Consider the following 15592-nt stretch of genomic DNA (forward strand, 5'->3'; position numbering starts at 1 on the left):
GGCAATGCCAAAGAATGCTCAAACTACCGCATAATTGCACTCATTTCACATGCTAGTAAAGTAATGCTCAAAATTCTCCAAGCCAGGCTTCAGCAATATGTGAACCATGAACTTCCAGATGCTCAAGCTAGATTTAGAAAAGGCAGAGGAACCAGAGGTCATATTGCCAACATCCACTGGATCATCAAGAAAGCAAGAGAGTTCCAGAAAAACATCTATTTCTGCTTTATTGACTACACCTATGCCTTTGACTGTGTGGATCACAACAAACTGTGGGAAATTCTGAAAGAGATAGGAATACCAGACCACCAGACCTGCCTCTTGAGAAATCTGTATGCAGGTCAGGAAGCAACAGTTAGAACTGGACATGGAACAACAGACTGGTTCCAAATTGGGAAAGGAGTACATCAGGGCTATATATTGTCACCCTGCTTATTTAACTTATATGAAGAGTACATCATGAAAAACGCTGGGCTGGATGAAGCACAAGCTGAAATCAAGATTGCCCGGAGAAATACCAATAACCTCAGATATGCAGATGTCACCACCCTTATGGCAGAAAGTGCAGAAAAACTAAAGAGCCTCTTGATGAAAGTCAAAGAAGAGAGTGAAAAAGTTGGCTTAAAGCTCAACATTCAGAAAACTAAGATCATAGCATCTGGTCCCATCACTTCATGGGAAATAGATGGGGAAACAGTGGAAACAGTGACAGACTTTATTTTTGGGGGCTCCAAACTCACTGTGGATGGTGATTGCAGCCATGAAATTAAAAGACGCTTGCTCCTTGGAAGAAAAGTTATGACCAACCTGCACAACATATTAAAAAGCAGAGACATTACTTTGCCAACAAAGGTCTGTCTAGTCAAAGCTATGGTTTTTGCAGTGGTCATGTATGGACGTGAGAGTTGGACTATAAAGAAAGCTGAGTGCGGAAGAATTGTTGCTTTTAAACTGTGGTGTTGGAGAAGACTCTTGAGAGTCCCTTGGACTTCAAGGAGATCCAACCAGTCCATCCTAAAGGATCAGTCCTGAGTGTTCATTGGAAGGACTGATGCTGAAGCTGAAACTCCAATACTTTGGCCACCTGATGCGAAGAACTGACTCATTGAAAAAGACCCTGATGCTGGGAAAGATTGAAGACAGGAGGAGAAGGGGACAACAGAGGACAAGATGGTTGGAGGGCATCACCAACTGAATGGACATGAGTTTGAATAAACTCCTGGAGTTAGTGATGGACACGGCTTGCTGTAGTCCATGGGGTCGCAAAGAGTCAGACTTGACTGAGCAACTGAATTGATGATTACCCTGACAAGATTTTAGTATTCAGTAATGGCAAACTCATTCCACTAATTGTATTTTATTCTAATTGCTTTTCTTTTTACCCTCCCTCCCTTCTTCTCTTTCTTCCTTCTGCTTCCCTCTCTCCTTCACTCCCTCCCTTCTTTTTGTTACAAACTCTGCAATAAGGGCATTATGGAGGTGAGCAGAGAAGGTTGTCAAATGATAAAATAGGATTAAATTAGTAAAGAAAGAGTGTGAACTGAACAAAGATAAAACATGTCACTACTTAATTTAGTACTTCTGTCATATTGCTACTGTATTATTGTTCATATATTTAATCTATAAATTGTTTGGGAACCTAAATTATCTAGGCAATTATTTTGATACTCTACTGTATTTGCAAATACAGTCACTAAGTGAGACTTTAAAGTAGATTTATCCCAAAAATACAGAGAATACATGCATTACAAAACTGATTATTTAATTTATTCATGTAGATAAACATACATTTTTCTATGTGTTATTGGGGCATAACCAAGAAAGCAAAGGACAATCAGAAATTTCTGGAATGCTATAAGGTGTTTATCTTTCATTTAAAAATTAAGATTTTAAGTTTTCCAAAACCAATATATAAATGAGGTTTGATGTAAAGTGAGGAAAACTTTTACCTCAAATTCTTCTTAGTATTTTCCATTAATTTAAGAAAAGCACTTTAAAAGATTACATCTATCATTATAATAAAAAATATTTATTATAAAAATTATCACATTTCTTTGTACATAACCTAGACACAAAAACACAATTTATACATTTATAATTTAAGTGGGCCTGAACATTCAGTTTCCATCCACTAGGATCCGAAAGCTCTTTCACGATTTCACAAATACCAATATGGACTATTTCTGTTTTATAGAGCTCCATTTACACATTTGATGTTACTGAGATACCAATATTTCTTTTTCTCTAGTGTCTTAAAGACAGTTCACAGTATTTGGGTAACTATTAATCAACTGCTTTAATTCTTTTGGTAAACACAAATATTTACATGCAAAAATGTTTAGATTTTTGAAAAGTCGAATATTCTATTGCAAATAGTTGTATATAGTCAATAAATGCATGAGCCAGAGTCCCATAATCAAGAAAGTCTCCTCCAGGACTTCTGATGATAAAATCTGAAATCCACAGCAAATTGTTCGAGCCTTCTATGGCCACTACCAGAAGCACCACAACACTAGGCCGTAAGAAAATTAAACACAAATGTTAAATCCAACATATAGATGGTACTCATTATTTTACAAAACAGAAAATGCTAGCTGGTGTTTTTTTTTTTTTTTTTTAATATTCCGGTTTCACAAAAGAGTCTAAGCCTATTATCTTGTAAGAGTGAAAAAACCCCTGAAAGAAACCATACTGTTTTGAAAAACACCAATTCATCCTCGTCAATAATTTATCCATGATAATATGGGTCATTTCTTGAAATAATTTATGGGGAATATAGCAAGATGCTTGCCTTCGCCTTCCCTCCGTCCTCCTTTTCCATCTTTCTTCTTTCCTTCCTTCTTTCCTTGTGTTTCTTCGTTTCGTCTCTGAGAGGAATGTGCTAGACTGCCCTGTCCACCTGCACATTCCACCTGAACTCCCCCAAAGTGCCATACGCTTTACAGCTTTCATGCATTAGCTCTCATTCACAACAATTTACAACTGAAAGCACCCGTCCATGGCGTGAAAACCTCTTACCCGCAGGCTATTTGTTAAAAAATACTCCCAACTCCAGGAAGTATTTAAATTCCAATGTTCTTGAACCATTTGTTAATTACAATTTTTTATCAGATGTTAGTGGTGGAGTGTAGAGAACATAATTAAATATATAAAAATATATATCTCTTTAAGCCTAGAAAATAGATGCCTTTGGATTTCCACCACTGCAGGGTGGAGAACAGCCCTTCCTACTGAGTTAGATTCTGAATGCCTGATATCTTTCCCTAATACTGGTTTTTCCAATCTACTTCTGTTTCATTTATAAGCAAAGAAAGGTGAGGTTTTGCTATCACTTTGGCAATTCTTCTCCCCCTCCAACTGCCAACATCCAGAATTCAGTGCACATTTTAAATTCAACCAAGACATATGCACCTTGCAATAAGTGCTCACCTTTTATCTGAGGTGTGAACAGGAAAAGCAACATAGTAAAGGCACTGTATATATCAGAAGGGGCTTTCTTCCGAGTTTTTACATAGACCCAGGTCTTGGCTGCAACTTTGAATAAAGCGTGTTGGCTCATGTGTTCTCATTCAAAGTAAATGTTATTTTAGTCACTGACTTTTCACGTCTAGAATGCATAGATATTTATGAAATATATGTTTACATACATTTCTAATCATACAGTATAAAATAAGCCCTCATCCTTTGAGTGGCAGGAAAGTACTGCCGTAAATACCAATATCTGATGACATCCATCAGTGGCCTAAAGTATCAGTCGGTTGAAACTGCTAGCCTTCATCTTCCCTTCTCACTCATTCCCCTTTTTGTTGATGGTAAACAGGCTTATTCCTTCTTCAGGATTTGACACAAACTCATACATTATTCTAAGTTAGGAGAATAAAGAGCTGGCCAGCTGTTAGTCCTGTGGTCCTGCACTGTGCTCGCCTGGGTCACAGAAAGGAACTCTCTTCCGGTCACATCAGTGTTCAGATCAAGGAGTTTTTGTTGCTGTTGCTTGTTTTTGAGGAAACGAGAGTTCACGGGCAAACGTTCAGGAAGCAGCCCTGGCACAGACCCACTTTGATCCCTTAGCGTGTCCGCGAGACTATCCTCACGCAGCCACTTTTTCCTTCGCCAGGTTCTTTGGTTCCTTGCTTGGGATACACCAGTCTCCAGCCTCGCTGCTCGTCTGATAATGTTTGAAGGCTGATTTGTTAAAGACTGGGAGTTTTTCTATGGACTCAGAAGACAGAGCCTGAAAGAGGGAAAAATCAAACCAGAGAGATTATTCGATTGTTCAAAAGAAACTCAGAGGTAAGCATTCAAACATTCAAATACATTCTTTTAATTAATTTAGTAATAAAAGCACACCAAGAGTCCATGGTATAGTAGGCACTATATGAAAGAAAATTGAAAAATAAATATTATCTATACCCTATAGGTGCTGAAACAGTATAGATACAATTATAAATTAGGAGGGCAGGAGGAGAAGAGGGTGGCAGAGGATGAGATGGTTAGATAGCATCACTGACACAGTGGATATGAGTTTGAGCAAACTCTGGGAGATAAGTGAAGGACAGGGAAGCCTGGCATGCTGCAGTCCATGGTGTCACAAAGAGCCAGACACGACTTAGCGACTGAACAACAAAATAAATTAGGGAACAGTATTTGTGTTCAGTAGTTACACATGCCCCTTATCTGGATATTGCTAGTGTCATGCTGCTGCTGCTGCTAAGTCACTTCAGTCGTGTCCGACTCTGTGCGACCCCATAGACGGCAGCCCACCAGGCTCCTCCGTCCCTGGGATTCTCCAGGCAAGAATACTGGAGTGGGTTGCCATTTCCTTCTCATAGAGTTGAATAAAAATAGACAAATAGGTTTTCCAGGCAAAATGTCTGTATATGTAATAAACTGAGAGTCCTAACCTGATACTATGGATCTATTAAAGTCTGATACTGTAGATCTATAATACATTAATCTTTCTCAATACATTGAAGACATTTTTACTGTTTAACAAATGAATACATTAACTATTTCAGGTGTCCTATGACCATGTAGTAAATACTTCCCTTGCGCAGAACAGGAGCCTGGAAGCTTAATGTTTTAGTTGCTAATGACTGTGAATGTATTTTCATTTGAACTAGTTGGCAAATGATTAACCAGAATCAGGACAGTGACCTTAACAAATAAATTGAGGCTTTATCACAAATGGAAAAAACATGTACCGAGTTTTAAAGTTTAAACAGGAAGTGCCAGGCACCCCATTGACAGCTTCTTAGCTGTCAGCTTTCCTTCCCCTGGATTTCTAATAAGGTCAGCTTAAGGTCTTGAGTATCTTGTCTTCTAGGCTGAAACATTATTAGCATATATGCATTTCCCACAAACCTAAGTAAAACAAAACTACAGCTATTCTCACAGATGTCAAGCAGCCTTGAAAAATTCACGTGAGCATCTCCTCATTCAGAAACTACTGTGCTTCTTGGGAAACCATTTTGCTTCATTGAGGCAGGTAGGGTTGCCTCACTTCCTTTTTGGCATATTACCATACTAAATATTAATCAGTATATTTACACATACCAAACATAAAATGTAATGGCTTGTGGTCAATATTTGTGCTAACTCAGTTTGGTGTATTCACCATGGACCACAGAACTCAGAAGCAATCTTTTCAGAAATATGCTTTTTTTTTAATATTTGATTTAAAGGTTACCTTTAAGTAGATGATAGCATCAGTTCCGTATCCTGGCAAAGAGTAGAGATTTAGATCTCCTTGAAAGTACTTGGCATAGAGACGAGAAATCGGTAAGCCGTAACCAAAACCAGCCTGGAAGGGAAAGATCAGTTACTGATAAAGAAGTGAACACAATCATAGAAATACAAAATATATTCCCTGATACTGATGTCCTAGAACTTAGACACATATCTTCTGCTTCCAATCGGAAACCCCTTGGATAACTGTTTCTTAGTTGGCTTTATCATTCCTTCTCATATCCCCCATGCCCAGTTTAACTAAACTAATTAATTTGCCTAAATACATCCTTGTAATCCTTCCTCTACATTTAGAGCTAGGTGGCTGGGGTGAACTTAGCCATTTAATTGGTCTTACCAGTGGAGCATTCCGGGAATTATCCATCACAGGCGTTGGTGCAGTGGAGTACATGTAACTGAAGAGACGGTCAATGACTCTCAGGGGAACACCACCTCCTCTGTCTGAAATCTTAAACAAACAAGTCATCAGAGCTATATGCTAAAAACAATGTATATTTGTCTATACAAAAATGTCTTGTCTTCACCTGGTGTACATGACTTTGATCTGTAGCTCAAAGCAGAGAGCTTTATTATTATTGACTCCTTTTTAAAAATTCTCTTAAGAAGGACTCAAAAGACAAAACAGAATAGTTACCTTAATTGTAAGATCTTCTTTCCCCAAGACAACAATCACCTCAATTGGTGTCAGGGAAGGCCAGTTTTCCTGGTGTTCAACTGTGGCCCTCATTGCATTCTAAAGAAAACAAAACCACAAGGTATTCAGTGGCAGAAGGATGAGGGACAATAAATAATTGTTTTTATGTTTAAAATGAAAGCACAGAGGGTAATTCAAAGTTCTTATTTTACTTTTTTAAGTTAGGAGTAAAATAGCTCTGTGAATAGCCATTTATGAATGTGTCATGCAGGATGTATAATAAAAAATATTCATTTATCATGTAATATAGCTCTTGGGAGTAATGTCTAATGGAAAAACAATTCTGCTAGCTGTCAAGTTCTTATTTGTAAGCTTAATTTAAATGTAGAAATTGGTTTTTATAGTCCATTTCCTGGCTCTCTCTTTTCTGACTTTCCATTACATTTTACATCTTAGCACCAAAGACTATTATATAACAAATAAACAGTGAATCATTGAACCAATTTATTGGCTTTTATAAAATTTGATGGGAAAATGCTGTTACTATGTTAAAGGATAGTAAATAATTCTAAATTAAATTTCAATCTGCATTTGATTATCATCTTAACTTTTACCTATGATGGCAAAATAACTATTATGAGTTGAACCGTTCAATTTTAAAGTAAATCAAGTCAACAAAAAAGAGTCTTTGTCCTTTAACAGAAAGAAACCCAAATAAGTTTTCAGACAGCTAGATGAATTTCATACAAAGTTTGGTTTATTTTACCCATTTTTCTCCTACCCTTCTGTTAGGTTATCTGCTTTCCGGTTTCTATATAACAATGTTAAGTTCTAATCATTAGCTGAAGTGAAATAAAATAGATCAGATGTTTGTAGTACAATCAATACCTCATTGCACTAGTATTAGAATAAGTTAGGAAATAGTGGGTTCTCTGAGTTATATCAGAGGCAGATTTCACATTTCTTTTTTTTAAGGCTTCCTCCTCTCCAGGCCAGGGGACTCAGGAACCATCACAAAGCTTCAAGTGTTTTTCTATCTTTTGGTGTAAGGATAGAGTTTTAGTGTGGGCTTAGAACCTGGGACAGGATTTGATCCTTAGTACCTGACTATCACAGACCTGTAACAGCCACATCCTCTAAGAGCTTGTTAGAAATGCACATTCTCAGGTAGAGGGTATCAGAATCTCTGAGATCGGCAGAAGAATCCATATTTAACAAGGCCTCTGGTGACTGTAATGCACACTGAAGTCTGAGAAGCACTGTCCTTCTGTTTGGGCTTCCCAGGTGGCTCTAGTGGTAAAGAACCTGCCTGACAATGCAGGAGATGCCAGAGACGCAGGTTCGATCCTTGCATTGGGAAGATCCCTTGGAGGAGGGCATGGCAACCCACTCCAGTATTCTGGCCTGGAGAATCCCATGGACAGAGGAGCCTGATGGGCTACGGTCCATAAAATCACAAAGAGTCGGACAGGACTGAAGTGACTTAGCACACACACACCGTACTGTCCTGCTATGAAAAGTGTGGACCGTGGACCAGCGGCATCAACTGTCAGCTTATTAGAAATTCGGAATCTCAGGCCCAATCCCAGACCCACAGCATCTGAATTTTAGCAAAACTCCCAGGTGATGCACATTCACATTAAAGTAGATCACTGAAAGAGCTGACTGTCCTCCGAATATATTCTAGTCATAGACGGGGGCCCTGCCACCTCCAGTAATTCTGGACCTGAATTTCTGGATTTGGAGTTGGACCGGCCATAGGGGTGGAGGTAAACAGGCCTCGGTCACTGAAGTATTTCACCCCATGACCTTCCTTAATGAATGCATGAATAACTAGTGCTCTGTTGGACACTTGAATATAATGGGAACAGGGAGCGTGACATAGTGGGTCATATTGTACATTCTCAAATACATGTTGATGCTACAAGGAACTGCATGTACCCTTTCAAACATTAACTGTAGCTTCTTTCTGTTAGAACACAGAAGCATGCTTGGGAGAAGAGAGTGAGGCTCCTGTTCAGTAGAGGATGATAAATGAAATAAAAATGTAACCAGTGAACTTTTTTAAAAAATGCAATTATTGTGAAGTGTCTTACCTTGAATAATTCAAAGAGCATATGGTGAAGGTGAGATGGAACATACACAATATGAATTGGTTGGCCTGGAAATTTTACTAGAAAAAAATTAAGCTCATTTAGAATTGGGAAACAAATATTTCATTAAAATATATTGTCATATCTATTTGATTAATATTTTAGATTTGAACAGAATTGGGATACTCCCCATCCTCCTCTAAAATCCTACCTTAGAACCTTCCCTTCCAAACAGTAAACACAGCTGGCTTATTTTCAAAATGTTATTACAGTTGCTTCTTAGTGCTCTATGATTTAATGTTTGCATTTCTGTACAAATACATAAAGCCAGATAAATGTAAAATGAGGATGCTCTAAATTAGATTACGTGGATTAGTTATTTCTACTTTCAAAACTTTTGTATTGAACACTTGCAGAGTTAAAATTATATGCATTTTAAGAAATAAGAAAAATAAATGTAAAAGTCTACAATAACATCAAAATTGATGCTAGCAGCAGCAGCTGTAATTTTCATATTTTTAATGCATGGGAAAATAACCCATCTGGTTATTCTCGATTTTTGTGAATTAAACATAAAATCCCATAGGCTAACTATGCTTAAATTTCACCAAGAGGCTACAGAAAACAGAAACAAAAACCTCATAATACTCTGAATAGAAAAAAAAAAAAGTATTATTCTTCAGTGTTTCAGGCCTTGGCAGAGTTTGAAAACAAGGTCTGGCACAATTTCCTCTTTATTTCAGTGAACAGTTCAAGCAGTTTATCTGCAAGTATTATGCAACATTTCTGTTAATGCTGAGAAATATTTTTCAGTCCACTCCTACTTTTAGTTTAGCCATCAGTTCCATTTCCCTTTCCAAAATCCATGAGCTAGGGTACTCTTAATTTGAGCAACCTTGATTTAAATTCTCTCCACCAACAAATATTGTTCCTGTATAATAATTACTTGAAAAAGATGTTTTCTTTGAGTGGCAAGGAGAAGGTTATTCCAATTTAAGTGTACGGTCTTGCTTTGAGAAGCAACTATGGGATAAGATAAAAATAGTGCATTGCACTCATCCTGTAATTACTTGAGGCAGTGTGGGAAGCCCTTCTGAAGTATGTTCTGCTTCCAAAACCATGGTGTATACTTACATGAAAAATTTTTTTTTAATTTTTGGTAAAAACATTTAACATGAGATATACCTTAAATATTTAACTATGCAATACCGTGTTGTTAACTATAAGAGTGGTGCTGTAGAGCGGATCTCTAGAACTTATTCATCTTGCATAACTGAAACTGTATACCTACTGAATAGCAGCTCCCCATTTCCCCTCTTCAGCTTCTGGCAACCACCATTCAACTCTCCACTTCTATGAGCTTGACGATTTTTGATACCTTATGTAAGTGCAGGCACATAGTATTTGTCCTTCTATGACTGGCTTCTTTCTTATAGTACAATTTAAAGTATTTTTGTTTTCAGGTCTGATAAGTAACCTCCTTAGGAATATATCTCCATTACCAAGTGGTTCCTCCTACTCTGCCTGCCTTATCCCCACATTCTGAAGTTAGCAATCTTTCTTTGATCTAGGATACTGGAACTTAGCCGCTGCCCTAAATCCTACATTATCTGCTCAAACCACTCTTCTTTATGAATTGTCTTTAGCAACTGAATATACTCAATTGGAACTTTCCAGTTGAGATAAAGAGAGCCTTGGCTTCAAAAAAAAAAAATAAGTGTAAAAATTCTAGGCAAGTTCAGAAGGGAAAAAAGGAACACAGAAATTGCTTTGTATATACAGGAAGAAATCATACTGGGAGAAGACTGAATTTTCTACAGATTAAAATATATCTAATTTATAACTTACCATTCACTTGTGTTAGCTTTAATTCTGGAGATGTTAAATAATACTGATCACAAAGCATCTTGGAACACTCAAAGGCATCTGGAATGGAAGTGTGTTTTTCATAATGATTAAGTGAATTTATGCCAAGTAAAATTTTCAAGTGATCATCAGTGTATACACTACCTTTTACCTAAAACAGTCATTAGAGTTCAGGTTTATGTATATTAAAAATACCTTTTTAATATTTTATTGGAAAAAATGACAATGTTTAAGTTATAGCTATTGCTACAGGAATATGTGCACGTCAAAGATCAAATACAATATGTGAGAATGTGGCACATTAGCTACTGATGTTTGGATTTTTTATAATGAATATTTAAATACCTGACTCTCAAAAGTAAAGGACCTTCATTACAGAATTTATAAAAACATAAAAGGAACACTCTGAATATGAATTCATTCAGAGAGTCACCTCAACTGACTAGATGGTGTACATTTCAGATAGTGTGCATTTTCAATAAGGGAGGTGCAGAAGCCTACAAATTACCTTGGACCACTGCCGCCACATCACAGTTTGGATCAATGCTTCCAATGAGGCTTGGGTTTCCTGTCTGTAAGTCACTAAATATAAGGACTGTTGAAAAATAAAAACAAAGAGCATCATTATTAAAATCAGGATAATAATGATTAGAACTACCACTGAGAAAGGATGTGACCCACCAAGTAGTGAAGTATCTAGTTAGAGCACAGCTTACATTCTCCACCCATCCCTATATGTATCACGACTATCGTGATGAGCTAACTTACTGTGCTGGTTCATCAGCATCCGGGTAGAAATACGATTCATGTAAAATCGATCCAGGAAATACTGAAGATTTTGATTGGTGACTGGGTCAACTGTACAGGCATCTTTATATTCTAGGATTCCTTGTGCCATTGTGGGAATTACATCATGGTGTCTATTTCGAACTTTGATGAGAGTATCTACAAAACTAAGCCAAAATACATTTATGGTTAATAGAGGTTCAAGTAAGTTTCATTAATTTATATTTCTTAGATTACTTCAAAGAAGGTTAAAGCTTTTTACAAGTACCCATCTAAACAAATCAAATGATAAAATGTTTGGATGAAGCTTTATTTAGATTCTCACTACAGATTCTTTGACTACAGTAGAGGAGATAGTTTCATAAACAGATTTATTTTGCTTTTAGCTTGCATGTGAAAATACCAGCTCTGTGACTGGTGTTTTCATTCTAGTTGTTCACTAAGGCTTCTCTTTTAAAAAATAATAATTAAAAAAATAAGTCAGATTGGAGATGGCTCTAAAATGCCATTGTGAAAGAAACTTCAAATTTCTTGTCAGATTGAGAAAAGAATCTTATAGCTAGAAACTGTCAGTTACTCTGAAAGAAAATGTTTACTCTCCAGTGACACTGTCATGCGTTAGTATTATGTGATAGGAAGTCCTACAAATCTGATCATCATACTAAATTTATAATAAAAATAGGGTTCCTTTTCCAAAAAATCCTCTACATATTTCATTCTCAGAATCATGTTCAATGCCATTTTCTCTATTACTTTTAAAAACCAGCAAGCCAAAACTTGTCATTTGTAAGGGGGTAGTTATTTACTATTCAGGACAATACTATAAATTATCCTTTAAGTTAGTTCTAAAAAATAATATGATGTTTATAATCAAAGTTTTAGACACTTGTCCTAATGCATGACACTTACTCTGATAATGCCTTTTGGTCCTCTGGGCTTTTCTCATGGAATTCCACCAACTCCATCAGGCTCTGCATATACCTACAAAGCAATAGATGTGCTTTAAGTTTTAAAATGGAATAGTCAGTTACAGGTGGCTGAAAATAGATTGCTTCTTTCAAAAGATTTGAAGAGAGAAAGTATATTTAAAATGAAAACTTTCTTCCAAGACATTTGGAAAACATTATGTCTTAGAAAAAAGAAAACGATTTAACCCTCAACTTAATAACTTTAAAATTTTAACTATCCCAGATCACTAGTCAGTTTTCTGTTTTGCTTGTCAGGAGTCTATTTTTATAGCAAAATCGTTTAGAAACAACTTTTACAGGAAGGCTTCATGCTTTTTTCCTACTGCATTCATAGGAGAGTAGAAGTCTTGAAAGCAGCAGTACATATTAGGAATTGAGTCTGTGTTTCAGACTACAGCTGTTTAATGACTGTATAATACATATATTCCTTAAATCAATAAACAGAGAGCTGTGCAGAAGGTGGGTTAGGGTGAAGGTCTGGTATATATCTGCCTCGGTGAATAACCTGGCTCTGTTCTCCGAAAATCTGCTGCTTTGGGTTATCTACTCTCCCTAACTCAGTGTTTATTTTGAAAAAGAGATCATAACTGAACTGAGTGCTGGCTGTGGGCCAGGCACTGTTCTCAGTGCCTTTTACATGGATTACCTCATTTAATTGCACCCAAATATCCCTTTGAGGCATCATCTTTATTCTCCTCCAAAATAGATGGGGGGAGGGTTGTTGAGGCTTAGAGATAATAGAGATACTAACCAAGGATTTTTACAACTAAGAAGGGACAGAGCTGGGATTTGAATCCAGAGGCTGCTTCATTAGTTGGTTTGTAAGCAATGAAGATTAGTGAGTGAGTGAGTGAAAGTCGCTCAGTCATGTCTCTTTGCGACCCCATGGACTATACAGTCCATGGAATTCTCCAGGCCAGAATACTGGAATGGGTAGCCTTTCCCTTTTCCAGGGGATCTTCCCAACCCAGGGATCGAACCCAGGTCTCCTGCATTGCAGGCACATTCTTTACCAGCTGAGCCACCAGGGAAGCCCAAGAATACTGGAGTGGGTAGCCTATCCCTTCTCCAGTGGATCTACCCTACCCAGGAATTGAACCAGGGTCTTCTTTACCAAAGCGGTAAAGTTGGTAAAGCAGATTCTTTACCAACTGAGCTATGAGGGAAGCCCCCATCTTTGATGTCTTTTTTTTTTATTCAGAATACTCCCAAATTTTTAATTCTAGCCAGACTCTCCACTTAGTTTCTGAATGGTATAGCCAAATGCCAGCAAGACATTTTAGGCCCTCTCTAAATAGTAGTCATTCCATATCTATTTCTAGGATAGGATTCTTTTTGCAATATCAAACTGTTTTATGATTTAAAACACAAATATGGTAACTGTTGATTATTTTTCATATTTTCTTCTAGACATAAAAATTATATTGTGAAAAAATCTACTTTATGAAAAGCTTTATAACTGCCCTTAGGATAACTTACCCTAGATTAACAGAAAATTCTTTACATCTTGCTAAGTAGTTAAGGTTCAGACCACCTGTTTTCGAATTAAGATTTTAATACATTGTAAGAATTCATACTCAGATAACTGTTTTAAAACTAGAGACTGTTTCAGAATGGTTCACCACTTACCAGCTCTTAACTAATTGCACTGAAGAGGTATTTACTAGTCCGTCAGGGAGTATATAAATTTCCTTCAGGATATTGGCTAGCCTCACAGGCAACTCTTGTCGCAAAAATGCAAACGAGGTTCTTTCACATGCATTTTCTGAACCTGCAATAAACAACATTTATTTTTTTCAAAAACATGTACCTAAATTATATATTTGAGTAGCATTAACTATCCACACACACATATATATTACAAAATTTTATTTCACCCTCAATAGTAATTAAGCATCTACTTATAATTCATTAGTAAGCATCTTCTTCTTTATCGTCTTTTTCTTTCTTTTAGAAAAAGTGACCAAATATGAAAATTACTGTTTTCTCTTTTTGATGAGGATTCACTTCCAAGAAGTCATAATATCCCAAGGCTCTTAGTATTTCTAAAAGAGTGCAGGATTCAATCCAACTACAAGGTCGAGAAGACCACATCATTCAGAGTTGTAGATAGGAAGCTGGATTAAGAAGATTGGGGTTGGGGGGTGGTGGTGGAAGGGGTGGGGAGGAGGATGTCCTGATGTTTACAGACTAGTGATAAATAATAATATATTTAAATGCTTGAAATTTTCTTTATAAGATTTTTCTGCCCAAAGTTTGCAAATATTTTCAGCAGTAATGCAAATATAGAGAAAACGATAAAGGTAAAGAAACAAAGAAATTTGTTAGGACTACAGAGAGATGAACCCTGTGGAGGGTGGCTAGAGGTTAAAATAGCTATTAATTCAAGCCTACTTAATAATACAAGTAATCTTCTCCAAGAAGTAATATGCGATGAAGGAGGGGATAACGTTTCCTCTTTAAGGAAAAAGGGAAGTTTCACTATTGTTAAATGATGACTGGAGGCAAAAAGTCTTTTGACTGAAAGCTTAGGACCGAAGGAGGAGGGTGAGCTCAGACTATCCGGCAGGCATCAGCGGGGCTGCAAGTGGCCTTGACCTGGACTGTCAGAAAGGAGGCAGATCTAAGAAAGACAGTGTGCTGGCGTCGAGGTTCCAGGGTTCCGCGGGAAAGCGGACCCCGGTTGTTTTAAGTTAACGAGTCCTCCCTATACCGGGTCTGAAAGCTGAGGCAGCTCCCCAGACCCTCCCGGGCCCCACGTCCCCGCTCACCGAAGTCCAGCAGCTGTTTCATGGACAGCGGGGACGGGCTGTAGCGTGAGAAATGCTCGACCTCGCGGGGTATCAGGGTACCGGCGCTGCGCATCACGAAGCGTGCCGCCTTCATCTTGATGCCCACCGTCCCGGGCCGGAGTTGGGGCTGGTTTGTGGGGTGAAGGCTGACCTGGGACCGCAGAAGGGGCGGGACGCGTCCGGGCAGGGAGAGCAGGTGGGCCAGCGGCCTCGTGCGCCCCGGCCTGGGCTGAGGTTCCGGGGAGGCGGTGGGGCTTCGCGGTTGAGGAGTCGGCCAGTGAGTCTGCGGAGCCGTAGGTGGCTTGAGACTCAAGTTCGTGTCCTGTCACCTCCCGTCGCCTCCCGAGATTTTATTTGTTTCCCTGCACGTCCCCCCACTCCCCCGCCCCAACCCTGCACCCGCCCCAGAGGGGAGGAGTCACTGGGACTTGGAGAGCTTCCTGAACTTGGGGCTGCGCCAGTCGGCTCAGATAAAGAACTTTGGGTCCCGCCTCCAGGTCGCGGGGGCCTGGCCCCCAGAGGCTGTCAGGTGTCAGGGGATAGCAGGAAGCCCAAGCAGACGTCAGGAGGTACGGGGGGCTCAAGATAAGACCCTTGGGACAGGACTCCGGAGAGCGTGGGCTGGTGGCCAGCCCAGACCCGTCCTTGTTTACCAGAGACGGCTGTCTCAATGTCACGCATTCCTGGCCAGAAACTATTTCCAAG

At 38.4% G+C, this 15592-nt stretch overlaps 1 protein-coding gene across 1 annotated transcript; it reads right to left on the reverse strand.

Moving 5' to 3' along the window:
* Positions 1-2008: 2008 nt before the first annotated feature.
* PDK4 (pyruvate dehydrogenase kinase 4) lies at positions 2009-15241 on the reverse strand. The gene is made up of 11 exons (XM_006065918.4): positions 14867-15241; positions 13725-13866; positions 12037-12108; positions 11110-11294; positions 10850-10936; positions 10324-10401; positions 8479-8555; positions 6383-6481; positions 6086-6196; positions 5690-5803; positions 2009-4234 (listed from the first exon to the last, which is right to left on the reverse strand). Exons 1-11 carry the CDS (start codon positions 14979-14981, stop codon positions 4091-4093), a joined length of 1224 nt encoding a protein of 407 aa, XP_006065980.2. The 5' UTR covers positions 14982-15241; the 3' UTR covers positions 2009-4090.
* Between the last annotated feature and the right edge of the window lie 351 nt (positions 15242-15592).

Source organism: Bubalus bubalis, chromosome 8 (assembly GCF_019923935.1).
Source record: "Bubalus bubalis isolate 160015118507 breed Murrah chromosome 8, NDDB_SH_1, whole genome shotgun sequence".
Taxonomy (NCBI): Eukaryota; Metazoa; Chordata; class Mammalia; order Artiodactyla; family Bovidae; genus Bubalus; species Bubalus bubalis.